Source organism: Haliotis rubra, unplaced genomic scaffold, assembly GCF_003918875.1.
Source record: "Haliotis rubra isolate DU_JTF1 unplaced genomic scaffold, ASM391887v1 Scf119, whole genome shotgun sequence".
NCBI lineage: Eukaryota > Metazoa > Mollusca > Gastropoda > Lepetellida > Haliotidae > Haliotis > Haliotis rubra.
In genome coordinates, this window is record NW_025765103.1 from 306,171 (window position 1) to 327,866 (window position 21,696).

The following is a 21,696-nucleotide window of genomic DNA, read 5'->3' on the forward strand; positions in this document are numbered from 1 at the left end:
TACATCAGTCCAGTCATGTACTCTATGGGAGGCACACACGTGTGTAGGTAAAGTGACCTCCAATCACCCCACCAACCAGCTGGTTCCCCGTGACTTGCCCGCCTATAGTTTCCACGATCTCTCCACACACCCTGTATGTGACAACAGTGTGTCCACCCTTAGCTGCTCCATCTCACACGTTGCTTAGGTACAGTTGAACATACATATATATATATGTATATGTATGTGGTATAGTTGTGTGCCTGAGAATAGGCTTACCACTTCCTATTGGATAACGAAATACAATGTATAGTGATTTTAGTTGTACTGACTGACTGAGTTTGGTTTTACGCCTCTTTTAGCAATATTCCAGCAACATCACGGCGGGGGACACCAGAAATGGGCTTCACACATTGTACCCATGTGGGGAGTCAAACCCGGGTCTTCGGCGTGACGAGCCAACGCTTTAACCACTAGGTTACCCCACCGCCCCCAATTTCAGTTGTACATACATCTGCATTATGAATATGTGAGATCGGAGCACATATGTTTGAATTCTGAACGTGCTCAGAAATACACCTCCAGCTTTACTTTGTTTGGGATTTCATCGGCTTTAAACCGTATCGTTTAATCTGGTGTTTCTGTATGCGTGAAGATCGCCACATCATACATGGGTTCTTGAGCCAATCAGATGCTAGCTTCGTCATTTTGTTCACATACTGAACTCTACGATCCTATGTAGGCCTTATTCTCGAAACGTTCGTAGCCCTAAGAATTCTTAACTTTGATCGTAGCCAATGTGTTAAGAATGGGCTTAAGAAGTTCGTAGGGCTACGAACGTTTCGAGAATAGCTAGCCTGATCGTTTTCGAGATACAGAAGTCAGATATGCTGTTCTGAATACTTCGCTCCCATGTACTAAGAACTTTTGTTCATCGCTGATTTCATTTCAGACAATTACAGGTCTCGGAATTATATGAGACTGGTTTAAAGGTAAACATGTCTGTCACAGACTCGACCTTGTACACGCTTTATTAAACCGGCATATTGCCGACAGCAGGGTTAACTGATAGTCACTACCAGGTTGAATCCCATGACTTAGCCAGTCTCATGGAAAATGTGTACAGACTACAGGCAGTTAAAAAGTTTATATAGTATGACCAGAAATTATTGAGAAGTTTAGGAATATCTTTAATTGGATTTCTAGTATAAACAACCTTGACCAGCTATCAAGTGCTTGGTTTCATTCCAGAGAGACAACTCCGTTAATCCTTTTTCATTAGTTTTTTGAAGAGTTATCCTCCTTTGTTTACGTGCTAGCAGACGACATTTTCAGTGATCCTCAGTATGGATGATTTAGAGAAGGGAAGTTGATTTTAGAGTATTATAACAAGGACATCAAATCAGCTAAAGTGATTTCAAGTAGAACAGGCAACCCATTGTAGATCGTGTTGTACTGTACACTGGCCTCCATGATGAAAAAGTCTTCCATGTGGACACGTTGCACCGATATTCAGCAACTTGCTTCTTTCACTGGCATTAATTCGCCCTAATGTTCCTCATACCGGATCTTTGTGGTTCTCCGTCCTCCTTCTCTACCCATCTCGTCTCATCATGGCGCCGCGTATCTTCCCTCATCTGTTTGTAGCAGCCTCCACCTGCCCTCCACCACTAGCCGCTGCTTCAACTGCGTGACTTGAATGGCAGCATGGCTGCCTTCGATCTACAACAATACATTCAGTACTTAATTCGATCCCCTAAAACGGTAACCCATTTTGACCCAACATATTGTGACAATTAGGCGGCGATCGATATGGATATTTTATTGCTGGGAATATTTCAAGTCAGATGGGTCACTGATTTGATGGAACTCAGACCCGATCCGTCTTTACGGATATGTTGCCATAATCAGTTCAAAATTTCATTTCATGTCACATTACGTTTGTTTCAAAGCTGATATTAATGCAAAGAAATAAGATCTTGTTTTAGAAAATGTCCGAATATGTGGTTTATGTGTTTGGGACATGGGTGGTGGTAGGTGGATGGTGTTTTGGTACTATATTAGAACCTTCAAAGGGATATCAACGAATCACCGACGTTTCAAACTTCTGCTTTCGGGTTCATCACATAGGGCTGTTTTGTCTATACTTGTTCCGTACACACGCCCCTCCCTACAGGGAGAAAGGCAACCTCCCTTTCCTAGCGTGTGTTATTGTGTATTCCACACATCGTTATCATTTCCCTGTAATTACGCACACAACTCACAAACAGTCATCAAGTTCATTTGTCTGATGTCATTTGTCGGAGGCACTCTGATGTCATTATGCCAAACCCTAACAAGACCGGGATCCTTAATTAGGCGCCATTGTTTCAATTGACCAAGAAACTAAATCAGTTATTAACAGAAACTGATGAACGTCTCCAGTCTCAAAGAGGCCATTGTTGGTCAGTAGCTGGAGGTTGTTGATCGGGACCTTTCTCCATCAGGTTCCACACAGGGTCATCCCTTATCACCAGCATAAAGCAGCATTTGAAACACTGTAAACGAAGATTGTAAGGAGTGTAATTTTCAGGAGCACACCTTCACGACCCCATAACCGTAGGTTTATGATCCTCAGAGATCAAGTCTCCCTCTGGGTATTAGAAAACCCTGAATATTGATAGATCTCTTGTTGTGGCCATATGCCGATCTCTGACATATAGGTACTGCTGTCGTATGCCGTTAGGTGGCGTGATGGCGGTAGCACCGTTGCTGGAACACGGAATATATGAATGCTGACATCAACCCTGTGAAGTCGAGCTACCTTGATTGGTGCCTGGTTGATTACACCTAGTTCTGTATCCGACAGTGTGATAATGGCTCTGTAGTTGACCATATCTTCTGGAAGCATTGGTGGCACTATGAGTGAGTGAGTTGTTTTCAGTGTATTCAGTCGCATCTACCTCTGTAGCCATGGGTGCCACATGTGAGGCAGGATACGCGTCATCTAGTATAATCTCTAAAACACATGCTCGTGACATAATGGTCATCGTAGAATAGATTCCGCTTTTAGCAGAGATTATGATTATGCAAATTGTTTTGTCGCTCTTACTATTATTATCAGTTAACACGTTGTTCCATACTAATATAATGTAATTCGAAACGTCAACTGCCTTAACAGATTCCGTTGAGTGCAAAAGGCAAAATGATAAAATATATACACTATCAAAAAAAGTAACTAATATGACTAACTAAATTGATTAAACCCACACCTGATAACAGTTGCGACATGCCCCAAAAGAGGAATGGTATAAGGCTAATGACATTATTAATATAGAGTCTGACCAACTTCTGTGCTGATATTGGCAAGACAATGACGGCGCATTGCAAACAGCGGGTGAATAAAAACAACCTGGGGATGTTGTTCTCAATGTCACCCAAACATTGTCCCATTTAACAAAGTCTTGCATGCTGGTTCTGTCGCAGGCATCGTTCCCTCTCATCCTGGACTTGTGGTATTGGGGGAGATGTCTAGAGATAGAGCCCGTCAGGACAGTACAGTAACTATGTGCTTCCTCAAAACGCGTGTTTCCGGATGTGCAGCGTGTGTGCGGGAATTAACCTGCTGCAACGTGTGGGTGGGAATTACCCTGCTGCATCATGTGGGTTGGAATTGCCCTGCTGCTTCGTGTGGGTGGGAATTAACCTGCTGCAACGTGTGGGTGGGAATTACCCTGCTGTAACATGTGTGCGGGAATTACCCTGCTGCTTCGTGTGTGTGTGAATTACCCTGCTGCTTCGTGAGGGTGGGAATTACCCTGCTGTAACGTGTGGGTGGGAATTACCCTGCTGTAACGTGTGGGTGGGAATTAACCTGCTGCTTCGTGAGGGTGGGAATTACCCTGCTGCAACGAGTGGGTGGGAATTACCCTGCTGCAACGTGTGGGTGGGAATTAACCTGCTGCAACGTGTGGGTTGGAATTGCCCTGCTGCTTCGTGTGGGTGGGAATTAAAAAAGACAAGAAGTTGGCTGACTTCATCGCCAACCCCTCACTAAAGAGGGCAGAGAAGAAAGTTGTACTGGAGGGTGTCCTCAAGAAACTGCTTCGTGTGGGTGGGAATTAACCTGCTGCAACGTGTGGGTGGGAATTACCCTGCTGCAACGTGTGGGTGGGAATTAACCTGCTGCAACGTGTGGGTGGGAATTACCCTGCTGCTTCATGTGGGTGGGAATTAACCTGCTGCAACGTGTGGGTTGGAATTGCCCTGCTGCTTCGTGTGGGTGTGAATTACCCTGCTGCTTCGTGAGGGTGGGAATTACCCTGCTGTAACGTGTGGGTGGGAATTACCCTGCTGTAACGTGTGGGTGGGAATTAACCTGCTGCTTCGTGAGGGTGGGAATTACCCTGCTGCAACGAGTGGGTGGGAATTACCCTGCTGCAACGTGTGGGTGGGAATTAACCTGCTGCAACGTGTGGGTTGGAATTGCCCTGCTGCTTCGTGTGGGTGGGAATTAAAAAAGACAAGAAGTTGGCTGACTTCATCGCCAACCCCTCACTAAAGAGGGCAGAGAAGAAAGTTGTACTGGAGGGTGTCCTCAAGAAACTGCTTCGTGTGGGTGGGAATTAACCTGCTGCAACGTGTGGGTGGGAATTACCCTGCTGCAACGTGTGGGTGGGAATTAACCTGCTGCAACGTGTGGGTGGGAATTACCCTGCTGCTTCATGTGGGTGGGAATTAACCTGCTGCAACGTGTGGGTTGGAATTGCCCTGCTGCTTCGTGTGGGTGGGAATTAACCTGCTGCAACGTGTGGGTGGGAATTACCCTGCTGTAACATGTGTGCGGGAATTACCCTGCTGCTTCGTGTGTGTGTGAATTACCCTGCTGCTTCGTGAGGGTGGGAATTACCCTGCTGTAACGTGTGGGTGGGAATTACCCTGCTGTAACGTGTGGGTGGGAATTACCCTGCTGCTTCGTGAGGGTGGGAATTACCCTGCTGCAACGTGTGGGTGGGAATTACCCTGCTGCAACGTGTGGGTGGGAATTAACCTGCTGCAACGTGTGGGTTGGAATTGCCCTGCTGCTTCGTGTGGGTGGGAATTACCTGACTGCTCGCCAACCCCTCACTAAAGAGGGCAGAGAAGAATTACCCTGCTGCTGCAACGTGTGGGTGGGGAATTACCCGTGCGACGTGTGGGTGGGAATTACCCTGCTGCAACGTGTGGGTGGAATTACCCTGCTGTAACGTGAGAGTGCGGGAATTACCCTGCTGTAACGTGTGTTCGGAATTACCCTGCTGGGAATTACCCTGCTGTAACGTGTGGGTGGGAATTACCCTGCTGTAACGTGTGGGTGGGAATTACCCTGCTGCAACGTGTGGGTGGGAATTACCCTGCTGCAACGTGTGGGTGTGAATTACCCTGCTGCTTCGTGAGGGTGGGAATTACCCTGCTGTAACGTGTAGTTGGGAATTACCCTGCTGTAACGTGTGTCCAGGAATTACCCTGCTGCTTCGTGAGGGTGGGAATTAACATGTGTGCGGGAATTAACCTGCTGTAACGTGTGAGTTGGAATTACCCTGCTGTAACGTGTGGGTGGGAATTACCCTGCTGCAACGTGTGGGTGGGAATTACCCTGCTGCAACGTGTGGGTGGGAATTACCCTGCTGCAACGTGTGGGTGGGAATTAACCTGCTGCAACGTGTGGGTGGGAATTACCCTGCTGTAACATGTGTGCGGGAATTACCCTGCTGTAACGTGTGTGCGGGAATTACCCTGCTGTAACATGTGTGCGTAAATTACCCTGCTGCAACGTGTTTGCGGGAATTATCCTGCTGTAACATGTGTGCAGGAATTACCCTGTTGCAACGTGTGTGCGGGAATTAACCTGCTGTAACATGTGTGCGGGAATTACCCTGCTGCCATGTGTGTGCGGGAATTACACTGAAGTAACATGTGTGCGGGAATTAACCTGCTGTAACATGTGAGCGGGAATTACCCTGCTGCTTCGTGTGGGTGGGAATTACCCTGCTGCTTCGTGTGGGTGGGAATTACCCTGCTGTAACGTGTGTGCGGGAATTACCCTGCTGCAACGTGTGTGCGGAAATCACCCTGCTGTAACGTGTGTGCGGGAATTACCCTGCCGTAACGTGTGTGCGGAAATTACCCTGCTGTAACGTGAGGGTGGGAATTACCCTGCTGCCTCGTGTGGGTGGGAATTACCCTGTTGCAACGTGCGAGCGGGAATTACCCTGTTGCAACGTGTGTGCGGGAATTACCCTGCTGTAACGTGTGTGTGAATTACCCCTGCTGTAACGTATGGCGGGAATTACCCTGCTGCAACGTATGGGCGGGAATTACCCTGTTGCAACGTGTGAGCGGGAATTACCCTGTAACGTGTGTGCGGGAATTACCCTGCTGTAACGTATGTGCGGGAATTACCCTGCTGTAACATGTGTGCGGAAATTACCCTGCTGCCACGTGGTGTTACGTACATGTATTTACACAAAAGGTAGAACATAATCTAGAACGAAAATACGCCATTTAAATTGTTAACATCAAGGATTCTCTATGTTCTCCAATGAGTTGTGTTGCGTCCCCCTTGCCACAATACACTTCCATCTCTGACGACGCTGAGTAACGTTAGCGTCGCTAAAACGTTTTTCTTGACACCTCTAGACCTTTGCACAAGCATTAGACCTGCCCCCATGAAACTTGGACTCATCTGCTCACACAGTGCTTACCGGACACGCTCAACCACCGCTGCCTGACGGTGACGTAGAACCATTACCGACTGTATCGCTTGACGTTAGACCCGGATGTTGTCATTCATCATCATGTGGCGTACAATTCTGTTACTATTCAGTCTCTATGGCCTGATAATGTGCCAGTTTGGTATCGATTCCTCAGATACACCACCGAAATATGGCTGTCTTGTGGCGTGACGTCATATGTTAACTACCGACAGGTGGCGCGTTATGAGTGTCGCTCTACCGCAGATTGTGTTTTGATGACCATTAACATGTTTCGCAACTTCGTTATGCGCCATTACTGTTTACAACATACCCTCGGCGCGTAGACGTTGATTTGCACCACGCTGTGGGATTGCATAAACATTGTTTATAGTGAAACAAAGGCATAACATAGCTACACATTGCATGCCTTTCCTATTCCAACCTCTGTTTATGAGTGTCATGACACGAGCATGGTAACGTCGTACGGTCGGGTTTGCATGAACTGCATGCACATTCACTTGCAGAATATGAAGCACCGGTACGTTGACCACCAGTTAATATAGTAATAATGAAACACTGAAAAATATTTAGGACATCATGTTTAATCAACAAGAGTGGGTAAGGTGTGTGACTGTCACCCCATACCATCATGTTAACAAGCGGCGCGTCATATTTCCTACATTGATCTGGGCCCTTATTCTCGAAACGTTCGTAGCCCTAAGAATTCTTAACTTTGTTCGTATCCAGTGTGTTAAAATGGGCTTAAGAAGTTCGTAGAGCTACGAACGTTTCGAGAATAGCTAGCCAGATCGTCTCCCACACAATTTCACGAATTACTACACCAACCAAAATGTCCTCCCTAGCATGTTAGACACGTACACACCACGCATGAAAAGAAACCATGTTCAACGCACGTGAGATGTGGCAGGCACTACAACGATCATAAAATACAACGTAAAACAGAGGTAACATATTGTAAAAGAAAATGGAGTTTGTACCACAGCCTTAAATGGATTTAAATCTCGAATAGTTTCAGGATTGTAATACATCAAACATCAGTCCCAATATTTGTTGAAAGGTTCTATGCGACATGATCACGTGATTATCGCATTAATGGTGATTTCAAATTGAGCAGTTGACAGATATACATTCTCCTTTCGTCAGTGTCTTCCCAATGACCTTATGTCTGTCCACGTTGAAAAAGTGCTAAAATATGGCCAAAGCCATTCGTTTGTATACTGTTAACAATTGCGACAGGCATGTTCAATATGTGTCATATTTACAGGTGTCATTAAGTATTTGTCCCCTGAAGACGATTGTAACTCAGCACAGGAAAACATGTACAATATATATCTCCCCGTCATCATGCGATATTGCCACAGAATGAATGTGTGTTCGTAAGACGTGTATTATCCAATGAATGTTTACTTGTGGTAATTTCTCTCTGACCTGACAAAGAAAATGTAAATTGGGGGACCCAGACGTACATCGGTTTAAATAAATCTCTTAGCATCAAAAACTCAATAAACAGAAGCTAGGACGGAGTAATGAAACTGTGGTGAAGTGAGCTCTTGAAGGAACAGGCGTTACGACCAAAACGCATTTCTTGTTTTAATTCCTTTCCGAAACTCACTTGACCATCTTGTGCCCTGCATGGTGGTCATCACGGCGGGGACATGTCCAGTCAATCACGTGCCGCTTCATGTGCATGTTTGAGACATAATGCATGTCAACACGTCGCTGTATACTTACACAACAGATCAGAGTAATGGCCTGGAAGGAATCCTATCAGAAAGGTCTAGACGGGTATTGTTAGCTACGCATTCGCTCAAGTCAAAGAGATTAACCAGAAGTCTAGTACTAACAACTAACCCAATACATATCACGTAAGACGGACCCAGAGTCGAAATTCTCCGACTCTGATTCAATTGAAACGGACCCTGTTCACTCTCACGTGTTTCAATAACCCCTCTCCAGCGGTCGTGATTAAAGTGTACAATACTTGGTAACAATCAATTTAGATTTCAGTGTGTAAATTGAAGACTTCGTGTCATTCTTCATTACGCCTGTTGCCCCTTCTTAGGAGAAAATCTGAGTTCGTTTTATCACGCCATCATCTATTCCATCATTTTGACATTATCCATGGAAACTTCTATTGGTGTCCGTTAGGGGAATCAGTCATTGTCAACGGTGTTCTTTTTTAGCTTGGGCTTCGTACAGCTTGGACACTCACATACATTTTTCTCATTGCCCTTTAGTTTACCTTTGACGGTCCTCGTTTGTTGTGACAGACAAACTCATATGTTTCATGTCAAGGAGCGATGGATCGATCCTACGCAAAGACCGTCCTGTGGCACGATGTTCTGGACGCTCTTAGTTCACTTGTACTCTCGCATTACGCTGCTGTAACGTTATGTAACTACGTATGTCTATATGCCATGGAAACACGTCGGGGGAAGTGATTGACAGTAACTTTACTGTCGGTCACATACTTGCATGCATGATTTTGTTTCTCAACACTCTATGGTTAAATCAATATCAACTCACTCACAACAGATTAAACAAATGATTTTTCCATGTCTTATGAAATTTTTTGAACGGAATCATTCAGTTGTATTTGGGAACTCTTACTATTCAGCAATGCTATTATCATAGCAGCCTCAACCCAAGGTCTTGTTCAGCTAGTTGTTCAGCGTCTATTTGAAAATACAAAACCATGTACACCGTTAAACTAACTAACGCCTGAACATCATGCCTCGTAGTCTCCTTGACGAACATAGTACTGACCAGTCAATGTACAGGTTCAATGGTAACCTTGTTGGGGGCAGAAGGGCAGAAGGGTGAAACGTGAACGTAACCTTAGACAACGTGTAAACATGTCCCCTTGGTAATAATGCCACCCTCACTTTGCCCGTGGTGATGACACGTCGTACAGGCCACCACCAGTCATGTCACTAGTCTCAAGTCCAGCATTAAGCATGGCTAAGTTCAAGCACAATGACGCAGATAAAGTAGAGATTAACAATTGATGTCTTGGCCTGGGATTACAGAAAACATATATACATAACACAGAAGGGTTAATTACTGATTTGAGCATCGAAAATCCGTAAAAGCAGATTAGGATCTTACATGAAACAGGAATGGTTTGCTTCACGATGAAACACACGGTAATTAACCTCAGGAAATAACGGTATTTCTGGATGCATCTCAGATCGGAGAATGTCTGAAACCACTGCTGCTCTGCTGGCTTCTTGTCGTAATGGTCCGTTGTGATTATGTGATCTGCTTTTTGTTCTGCTCATGAATAAAGCAGGAGGACGATGCTTGGGCCGTTTCATCCACAAGAATGAATACATGTATGACTTTCTTTCGGCAATTACCCTTCAATTTGCCTTTTTGCCGATATTACGTTTTAGTTGAATGTTGACTTGACATTGGGGTCAGGTAGCTCTCATGTTTTTCTGTTGACCGAACTGCAACTGTCTGCCCTCATGTACATTATGCGCGAAGAAAGATTGAAATGGATCCCTATTAACCACGAGAAAGAATTTGAAATGAGACGGTACGTGCAACTGATTCCCCGTGGAAATGCGATATGCCATATGACAGGTTACAATTAAACATTTAATATATTGTGTTTTTATTCCTCAGCCTGTCAATTAAGAGGTTATGCTTTAAGTGATGGGCATAAAAATGAAAGGTCGTGATTTCCAGTTATTCATAAATCATGTTTAATGGTTGTCACTGCTTTGTACATTTATACAACAGGAGTGATGGGGCCCCGCTACGCCAATACTGAAAGTTACTTCTAACCTTTAAAACATAGTTAATTATTTTACATATCAAACCGAATTGTATGAATGGTGGTCATTATGAAACATACACCGTATAGTGCATTTAATATACGGTATAGTACTATGGTGGCTTGCTGTGCATCGCGGTCCCAGTATGGATGAAGAATAACACCCATCATCAGCGCTTCTAATCTATGTAATGTGTCCGCCACTTTTAGTGCCTGGCTAATGCAGCCTTCTTTCCACAACCCCGATTGTTCTTTCGATACGTCAAGTAGAAGCAAGGTGCCAAACATTTCCATAATACGGTTTGTATGTCTGATATAATTCATCACCAAGACGCATTAGGAATCCCCTTCAGAAAGCTTCTACCATCTCTTTAATTCAGAACCCAATGTGTAAAGAATAGGCGTTGTTGCAGCGTGTTTTAAGTGATGCCGTGGCATGTATGATTCATCAGCCCTCCCAGCCTATAGTGCTAGACACAACGCCGAGAATATCAGCTTTATTTCATTTCATGAATTATAACCACTTTCGGACAGTGGTTTCTATGTGGCCTATAATTGGGATGAAATGGATGGTCTGTTGTGGATTGGAAATAGTGTAAGGCCTACCAAACTGGTCTCGCTGGCCACGTTCATAGGGTATGTAACCTATTAAGGACAGCGCAGAGCTGGTTGCAATTACAGTTATATGCCATATATATTGTACAGCAACACTTCTCAAAATATGAGCGTTTAACAGCCCCTGTGCTTGCTTCTGGTTGAGACGAGGTTTAATCTGTTAGAAAGCAATTATTTGTGAAAGGATGGGGGAGTTATGGATAGCAACTTCAGTATTATAAGGAACACTACGTTTCTTGGTATAATCTTACTCCTCCATCTGGTGAATGAAAGTTGAAAAGCTCAGATTTGTACTTGTGGGAGAAGCAACAGTGAGAACATTACAAAGGAGGGTATTTGAGAAGGGAAGCCAGTAGTTACTTGGCGCTGATTGGCAATGGAACTGAAGGAATGGAAGCCATGAGTAAATCAAGACATAAATTACAGCTGATAGGTAATAAGCACCTGGTTGGCAAAGGACAAGAGGGCGAAAGGGGCAATTAGCACTGATTGGTGATATGAAACATAATCTCTCCGCTTCCTAGATTTCATTCATCTGATGAAGGACTGTCCCTCGAATTACAGAAGTTGACACTCATGGCGGTCACTCCTTTATGTATGCCACTCCTCAATGCCATTCAACGATGTTCACATATCTATCATTGTAACGTATGTTTTATCTGTGATTGAACTTTCTCATTGAAGAACATACTCTAGAACGTTTGTGGGGTGAGTCCTATCCTTAGAGTCATGCACCTAGTCGTCAGTACACAAGGTCAGCAATCTACCTCACTCAGCCACCGCGGCTTCTACACACATGAAAGTCTGACAACCTGTAGTCGTGTTGGTTGGCTGTAAATCTGTTGGGGATTGGTTCTCGCCTGTATGCCTTCTATACGTTGATGAAACATTGATGGAAGTATTAGTTCAAGGACGCCAAATAATAAAATACAAATGAAAATATATAACAAAGGAAGCCAAATGCATGTAGAGTTTCTCAGTCTCCCTGTATACAACTATGGCAGACATAGACTGTGGATGGTATTTGCTGGAACTGCTGATTGGCCTAGGTTTGGAACTTTCTGTGCGGCAACGCAGCGACACATTATAACACAGTTGGTAGGATCAATGAACACACATACACACACAAGTAAACGTAGTGTAACCTTACATATATAGCATATAATTGTACGCATTCCTGAATAGTGAAATGTTGTCGAAATATAAATAATATACTTCTTGTCATTCCTTCACTATTCTGTAAAGTCAGACATTGTTTGTGTTATTCCAGCCTTGGTGTTTATGTTGGGTAATAAATCAGTAGCCTGTCCTTAACGTCATCATTATTCCTGCAAACCCTCTCTTGGAGAAGCGTATTAAAGGATCAGTCTGTGGCATACACATCTATGTGACACATGACTGGCATCGTGTTCCCGACTGTTCCGTGGAATCCTTATTGGGATGTGTATTGGTAGAGAACAACTACCATAAATAACTTGCTGACAACGGATGACATTGGAATCAAAAACCTCTATATGAATGTAAGCATGATATTAACAAAGATGCCAACTGTAATGATCAGTGAGGCTTTCCTGCCACCTCGGAAACACGTGACTTCCTGCTGACGTCATGTCCCTGTGAGTGACGGGATAAGTAACCCTGACGCACGGCAATAATCGGCTGATCACAATACTATAACATGAGACATGTACGTCATACTTCTCCGATGTTGCGGATATTTCAGAAAATGCTAAATTTAATAAATTAATAATTTTTTCTACCACTTTTAGAAAAAATAATAACTGTACCCTAAATGGCTTCCAAAAGAGTTGTTTGTAAATCTAGAAGCAATGTCCTAAAACCTGACCTGTCTCGCAGCGAGGTTCTGTCTGAAAAAATGCTTTGAAGCCTTCTTTGGGACTCTTACCATTGCAAATACTAAAGATTAATGGTCATACCATAGTATATCTGCTTGAGGGCACTTTGTTATAATTTGTTTATTAAGACATGGATACAGATTTGAATGCGTCACTGTTTTCCATATAAGAGATTTAAATGACATGATGTGTTCTGTACGTGGTCCACGACCCAACGGTTATCTCTACTGAGTACTTCATCATCTCCGACATATTTACGTTATTGGTCAATACGATTATATTTCCCATACCACCGTTTGTTCTTATCCAACGATCAAACAATAAAAGCTCATTTAACCTCATTAAACCCCCAATAAGCTGACCAATTGTTTGAAACCTAAGACATGGTGAAAACTGTTATTGATTATGGACATAACCAATTCCATACAGTCTTTGACCAGCGATAAAACGTAAATGTATTGATAGCATTAACTTCATAAAGAGCACTTCTGTTGCCGATTCCACAGGGTTATTATAAATTACGTTTCCACAGAAAAGCAATAACTCGGATATCGAGCCTGGGTCTGGAAAGAATTGGCCCGAAACTGCAACTGATTTAAAGACAAGTGGTGTCATATTTCTACCATTTATTAACGGTGGTGTTATAAACCGTCCCTTTGGGAGATAAACCGGTTTTACATCCTGGTAGAGTGTCTCACGTTACCATATTCGTAGGTTCAAGCGTCACTTCAAGGGAATTCGGTGACGGTAATGACAAACCTTTAGTCGTGATAGCACCTAACTAAACAATCGGTTCCAACAACCGCTGGCCGGACCATTAATTACTTCCTATCCTACTGGTTGTGTGTCGGGATTATTTGAATGATTATTCATCCTTCCATCATTCGAAATTAGTCTGGTTCGAAGACTAATTTGCTGGAGATGTACTTTTTTCCATGACCCACTTCTCCAAGGCTGGTAGTGCAGGTTGTGAAGACCACACACTGCTTGCATTACTTCCTCATCGGCAGTAATTAAATTCCAGGGAGATCAAGTCAACCCAAGAAACCGATATTCCATAGACTGCTTGATAAATGTCACACTCCCGTGACAGGACGTTTTCAGGACGAGTCCATCACGTCTGGGGTTCCATAATTTCATTTGGCTTGGGTCATGTGATCAGTATACTATTCTTGTTTTAAGAATAGTGAGATTATTTTATAGTTTAACTATCCAATGTTGCAACCAAATGCAGTGGTACTGTTGACGTTGACATTCATGGGAATGGTATGTGAGCTATCCTACATCTATGGGTAGATTAACAGGTCAGGAAATCGAATAAATATACGAACCGCTTTGATGTTTATTGCATATTGATTTACACAAAAGTTCAAAATTGTAGTTTTACGTCACTGCCATTTAACACAAGCATCAGGTACACGGTTCGCAAGCATCTGATTCACCCTAAAAACATATTTGTCGCCGTTTAGTAAATGCGGGTTGGATGAAACAGGATACACAATTGCAAGCAAAGATCAATACTGTTTCTGAAGTAGGTGGATATTTTTTTATAAAAAAGACACAAGCACGTCCTTGTCTTACCTTTTAACCAAATTGATGCAAAATTTGTTGGTTAATTTAGAAACCTTTTTCCGACCTATGTGTTCACAAACATGAAATGTCGTTTACCGTTCGATGACCGCTAACAGCGTGCGTCTAATCAATAAACCTAAGCAAACCAGTTGGAAAGCAAAAATGAAAGGGAGAAAGAGTTCTTTGAAAGCGTTTCCCGTTCTATCGGAAGATTGAGGGCTAATGACATTGGCTATTTTATGTCTATTTCAGACTGTAATGTCATCAGTTGAGAATTAGAGGGAATGATTTACTTTCACAACATTGGTATTTTATGGCGTGGTAACGAAAGGTTTTTTTTCTATTTCAATCAATTTCTGCAAAATCAAATCGGCGAATTACCTCCCTCGTGGGCGAATTATATTCCGTCGTATGGTTCTTACAAACTGGACTCAGTAATTTGTCGCAGATCTAACAACGTTTGTTAAAAATGTTTTGATCAGCCAGTTTTTACCGAACCAGAGATTCAGTTTTCATGTTCTTTGATTGCGTTGGTGAGCCTTGTTCATTTGTTAAAACGTGATTCCTGATGGATAATCATAGGTGTCCGTCATCCCCTGTCAGACCCGATATAAGTTTCATCAATCACCCAGCAGGTAGTTTTTGTGTCAACATCTTTAAGAATAAACTCTCTGTAACATCTCTGTGTGACCGATGTATACAGCTCTAACCACAGGTCGGATGTATAAGACACTTTATATACAACGTAAGTGAACATGTGTATGTACACGTCATTTGTGAATCCCTCTCTATGTGGGTTGTGAACACCTCTAACGTCTGTTGTAAACATCCCTCTCAAAATGTCATTTGTGATCTTCCCTCTCCATACGTCAGCTGTGAAGATCTCACTCCCTCTATACGTCAGTTGTGAACAAGGCTATCTTTACGTCCGATGTGAACAAGACTATCTGTAGGTAGGTCTGATATAACCGACACTATCTATACGTCAGATGTGAACAAGACTATCTGTAGGTAGGTCTGATATAACCGACACTTTCTATACGTCAGATGTGAACAAGACTATCTGTAGGTAGGTATGATATAACCGACACTATCTATACGTCAGATGTGAACAAGACTATCTGTAGGTAGGTCTGATATAACCGACACTTTCTATACGTCAGATGTGAACAAGACTATCTGTAGGTAGGTATGATATAACCGACACTATCTATACGTCAGATGTGAACAAGACTATCTGTAGGTAGGTCTGATATAACCGACACTTTCTATACGTCAGATGTGAACAAGACTATCTGTAGGTAGGTATGATATAACCGACACTATCTATACGTCAGATGTGAACAAGACTATCTGTAGGTAGGTCTGATATAACCGACACTATCTACAGGTATGCTTAGGATGATCTCTTTACGCCAGGTGCGAACGACACATTTTCACACAGAAGATTTGTTTGTTCGTTGGTTAATGCCGAACTCAGTTATATGACGCAGTCTGTTTGTAATCGAGTCTGGACCAGACAATCCAGTGATTGACACCATGAGCATCCATCTACGCAGATGAGATACGACGATATGTGTCAACCAAGTCAGCGAGCCTGACCACCCGATCCCGATGGTCGCTCCAAACATGGATTGCTGAAGACCAGTTCTAACCCGGATCCTCATGGGCTTCATAAGATGTGAACGACTCAATCCACATGTCAAATGAGAATGATATTACCTACAGGCCTGAACACGACTCGTTACAAACATATATGTGAATACCTACATCTACATCTTGTGTCTTTCACAGGTAAATGTCCTTTGTCAATAAAAAATGGCTATTAAATTACAAAGACGAACGTTCCTGAATGTCAAAATGTCAAGTAACGCACTTTACTTTAACCTTTTACTTGTTATAAAACTGCTTTAAAGAGCTATGAAATTTAACTTTTCAATGACGTCATTTAACTGTCTTGGGACCATACCATTTGCAACCATACCATTTGTCCGTAAGTTGTACTTTTGATTGTTTGAAATTAAATTATTGCCTTTTAAATGTTTTATTACATAAATTAATCAATCGAATTATCAGAGGTTTCAACCGCAAGACATCTTTATGATGAGTTCAAAGTAGGGCAGGAATTAGCTTTCATAATACATAACTTGCAAGAACTGAGCTAAAAAATAAGCTGTTAGCATAATTAGAGAGCGAGCTCTCTCAGCGGCTTGAGCCAAGGTTGAAGAAACAATGAAATCATTATTTGACGTTTGGACAACTTTAGACATGCATCGACGTTTATTTTAAGCCAGCTAATCCGATTCCTTTGGAATGAGAAGGAAAGGAGCGTTCTGCTCATAAATCATAAGCATCGGTATCAAAGATGGACATTGATTATTTTCATCACTTCTCGGCAATAAAGCAACCTTAAAGTTGTTCCTCATTTCTATTTATTGAATTGCCATTACGAAATCAGTCTCTCTTCGTTTTGACGGTCTTGGGGCTGAGCTTTGAAGGCGATGTGATATTATGAAGAAAGCCATGCTCCTGGGTCGGGTTTGATTTAGGTAAATTTTATTCTTTCGAGACTTGAGTAGCCTTTTAAGACTTTCTGATGCCTCGATTGAAGTTATCTATTGTCGCAGACACGATTGCTGGTAATTTGATAGATTTGATGAGGCGATAACAGATTTTAGTCTTTGATGTGGAAATACGCCTTGAAAGGCCGCTATGACGCTACACCCAGAGCGTGATAACTTCATTGTTGAAACCGAGGCAAGGACGTTCTCAGATCTATTTCATGAAGATTGATTTTATAAGAACAAATGACATGTTATGTGATATGTCAGAAGACAACATCGAGGTAATACGTTTCCTAGATGTTGACACATTAGGAGCAAGGCATACGCTTCCGTTTGTAAGTTGGGAGTGATGGTCTAGAAGCCGCGGGACAGAGGGTGGATCTCGTGGTGTCGTCATCACTGTGTGATAGCTACTTACATGGGCTGCGCTCCCTGGGTGTATAGCACACGTGTATTACACAAAGGGGTAAGGATCTGGACTGCCGTGGGGGCGGTGGGGGTATCCTAATGATTAAAGCGTCCGTTTGTCACGTCGAAGACCCGGGTTCGATTTCCCACATGGGCATTTTGTGTGAAACCCATTTCTGGTGTCCACCGCCGCGATACTGCCGGATTATTAATGCTAAAAGCGGTGTAAAACAATACTCACTCACTCACTCACTTAACTGCTGTACTTACGAAAGTATACACTCATGTTTGGGTGAAACAAATACACGATGGTCATTGGGTGGTGATGTGTTTGAAACGGGAAGCATGTCAATATTATATACCTGTGTTTGTACTTTACTTTATGACTTTTTTTATAATTAATGTTGGAAGTTTCTCACCAAGGATCTTGAATTCTTTCTCGACAGATCATCCGTAATTCTACGTTATTCTCCAAACCTCATATTTAAGCGCTGTAAAGCATTGTTAATCACACGACCTAACAAAGCGACTCCTTGTGTACGTAGAGGATTTTGAATGCAGTCTGTCCAATTGTACATATAGTTTACGGCTTCTGGACCATGTTTGACCATAGGTTCACGTATCAGAGTGAAACAGTCCAGGACACAACATGAAGGAGGGCAAATAATATCCAGTAGCGTACACATAGGGACATAACAGCTAAGAAACTGTATACATGTACCTCATAATGGGAAACATTTCGCAACGATAATTAAGGAAGGGTTTTACAATGAATGTACCCATTAACCAAGACTAGTGCTCTGTGCAGCTTTCATACCAGCTCCACAGCTTATAAGAATGGTGGAAAATGGTATTAAATGTTTTGTGTAATAATAAACTCGTTGTATAATAAGACATTGATCTGATGCTATTTAAACAGATTGTATTTGTGGGGGTTGTTGTGTTCTTGTCTTGATTTATCATGTGTGTCTTCTCTTTCCAGCAAAGACCGATCAAGCAGTCTTTCTGTGGATCCCTCCGCCGAGATGCCCACTGGAAATGTCTCATTCTAACCCTCCTCATCTACGGGTGTCTGTCCGCCATAGCCTGGTGTAGACTAGCTGTCGTCAAGCGAGTCATACAGGAGTACTACTCGTTCAGCCGGAGCCACATCGACAGGACCAGCCCCTGCAACGACGGCTACATCTACATCCCCGTGGCCTTCGTCATCATGCTGTACCTGGTTTACCTGGTGGAGTGCTGGCATAGCCACACACGGATAGAGCTCCAGTACAAGGTGGATATAAATTCTGTGTACGATAAGGTCCTGCAGATGAAAGATGCTATTCCCATTATATGGTGGAAGGCTATTTGTTACCACTACGTCAGGAGGACCCGGCAAGTAACGAGATATCGCAACGGGGACGCCTTCACGTCGACACAGGTTTATTATGAAAGAGTGAATTCGTGTACCGCAGGGTCTGCGTTTAATTTTACCCATTGTGGAGTGAAGGATATATCAAAGTCGCTCGTTGGGTTAGAAGAATACCCAGCCACAAAGATCAGATTCACAAAAGGCTTCTCTTTTTCAACTATAGAATCTGAGTGTGAGTTTGAGGATCAGAGAGCTCAGTTCTTTCAGGAGTACGAATCCAGAGACGACTACATGGAAGGAAGGGAAGGGATGGATCTACTCAATGTCAACTTCAAAGAATACATGATTGCATTCGCTGACCCAGATAATCTGCCTTGGTATGTGTCCCATGTGATATTCTGGCTGGGATCCTTTCTTCTTCTTTCTTGGCCTTTGCGTGTGATTATTGAATACAAAACAGCCCATTTACATTATCATGTTCACAAGTTGTTTGGGACTAATTTAGTTAATCAGCCAAACCCGATATCTAGAGTGAGCACAATGAACAGCACAGACCTAGAGATGAATATACGTAATAACAACGCTATTGTGCCCAGCTATTCGGAAGCAATGCTTCTCGAGCCGTCTTTACAAAGGTTCACATCCGATGCAAATGGGAATATCAGTTCGTCAGGATCAGCGACGCCAAGGAGTTTAACGTTCTCCGCATTACCGCCTTCAAGGAGTAGTGGCTTCATTCGTGCTTTTTTCTCTCGTGATGTCCTGTCGAACGTTCGGAGATACAACAGCTGTACGGCGATTACCGGAAATACAAGAGTGGTTAATCGAGCAGACGATAATCTGTCCGGAAATGAGGACGATGACATCAACAATTCCGGCTCAAACCGAAGGAGACGGAGACGAAAGAGGCGAAAGCGTCCTACAAGTTCAATCACATTTGCTCCTGCTATGCGTAACACAGTACTTCCACCCACCCCAGAAACACCCGATGATCACATCATTACGATGCAACCGTCTGCGTCTTCCGTCTCAATGTCAAGGTTAAGTAGCCGAGGTGGTCTTAACGACAATCCGTCATTCGTCCAGGACAGTCCACGTCACGTGACAAATAATTCCGTTAATGCGGACAGGCCACCAGCTAGCCCGGTGTCCGCAAACCGTACCAGGGGTGTTAGACCATTACCACACAGTCACTCTTATGACAATCCTATGATGTACAGTGTTGATCAGATCGACACTGATGATATGCAAACCTCGGGGACTGGGGACGACGAACCTCCACCGCCTCGCTACGAGGAAGCCCTACAGATGCAAAGGGTAAACGATGCAGACCCGTCCCGACACCCAGATGGGGAGGGGGCAGCCGGACAGGAACATCGCCGTCTTCTGTCCCCCAACACAGCACAAAGACATTACCGGACAATACACTGCATGGAAACGTCGCTGTGAGCTACACAGACTACAGTGATGCACGGTACACTTCGGTTGTAACGAAGTCGAATCAACAATATTCATGTCTATGATTTCAGTTTTAAGAAGTATTTGGAATGAATAACCAGTTTCTGGTACTGTGGAAACTGTTTTCTTTCAGGTGTAACTGACACTTTCTGCAAACTATACCTCCGCAAGACGTAGTTTCAGTGCAGCCACAAGTCAAGCAAGTGAACAGCAAGATCATACAAAACCCATAGATCCACAACCACAACAAATAGAGTAACAAGTATTGATGCAGGCCCATCACTTGCTCGATAAAGGTAACAGCATCTTCACCAAAACATAGCAATGAAATAAAACAGAAGCTGAAGTGGTCTTCGTCAGTTACACAACCTGAAGTCATTCTGTGACTGACCATCTTTATGGTATGAAGATTGATCAAGATGCTGTTATATATATATACACACACACACACACACACACACACACACACACACACACACACACACACACACACACACACACACACACACACTCACACACATCAAACAAACACACACTGTTTCAAACAAACAAACAAACACGCACGCTCCAGTCATTATCCGTTATGAGTAGATATGTGGAAATCTGAAAGTATGTACTGCATAGCAGCTGTATACAGATTTATATAGGTGGATAAACCAAATCTCATACACTTGTATGTTGGGGAACATAAGCAATGGCACTATCAAAAGCAGTAATATCGTCCAATATTGCATCATAGTTTGTCCCATACAGTATATATAAATCCCCATTTTCTCCAACACAAAATTACCAACTTATTTTTGTAATTATTTGATATTATTTTCATTTTGTAGATACCATTCAATATAAGGCGAATATACTAAATGATAGTGTGAATGGCATAATCGATTTATGACAATCAGTAAACTGGTTAGCAATACCTGTAAATATATTATAATTCACGTCATCGGTTCATCGATATGGTTCCATATTATATCTGGAAACTTTTCAATTGACTTTATATATTTGACGAAAGCCATTTACTTCGGCTTTTGTGAACTGCTCAGAACCCTTTTGAAGCTCAAGCGTTTCTAACAAGCTACATGTATATACAATATTATGTTTCATTATTAATTATCTCTTATGCAAGTGGAACTAGTGTATCAATTGTGTGAAGCATGTTTCAACGTCATCTTCAAGGGTTGCTGTCGTACATCATTCATGTCCAACCTTTGTCCTACAATAACTGCGGCTACATCGCATGTAGTGGGATACATCGCACTATCAGATGCCACCACAAAGGTCACCTGAGCATGTGTTCATGAACTAATGTCCAGTGTAGAATGCAGATGGCCATGCGCCTACTCGTCATCCCAGATGGTATTGTGTTATTGGA

The 21,696-nt window shown here is 42.9% G+C and overlaps 1 protein-coding gene across 1 annotated transcript in view; it reads left to right on the plus strand.

The window, feature by feature from the left end:
• LOC124260449 (transmembrane protein 151B-like) overlaps positions 1 to 20,803 on the plus strand; it is an 84,076-nt gene extending 63,273 nt beyond the window's left edge. Inside the window, exon 2 of the mRNA XM_046694774.1 lies at positions 18,492 to 20,803. Within this exon, the coding sequence (XP_046550730.1) occupies positions 18,492 to 20,312 (1,821 nt within the window). The 3' untranslated portion in view covers positions 20,313 to 20,803. The remainder of the gene's footprint in view (positions 1 to 18,491) is intronic.
• Positions 20,804 to 21,696: the final 893 nt, after the last annotated feature.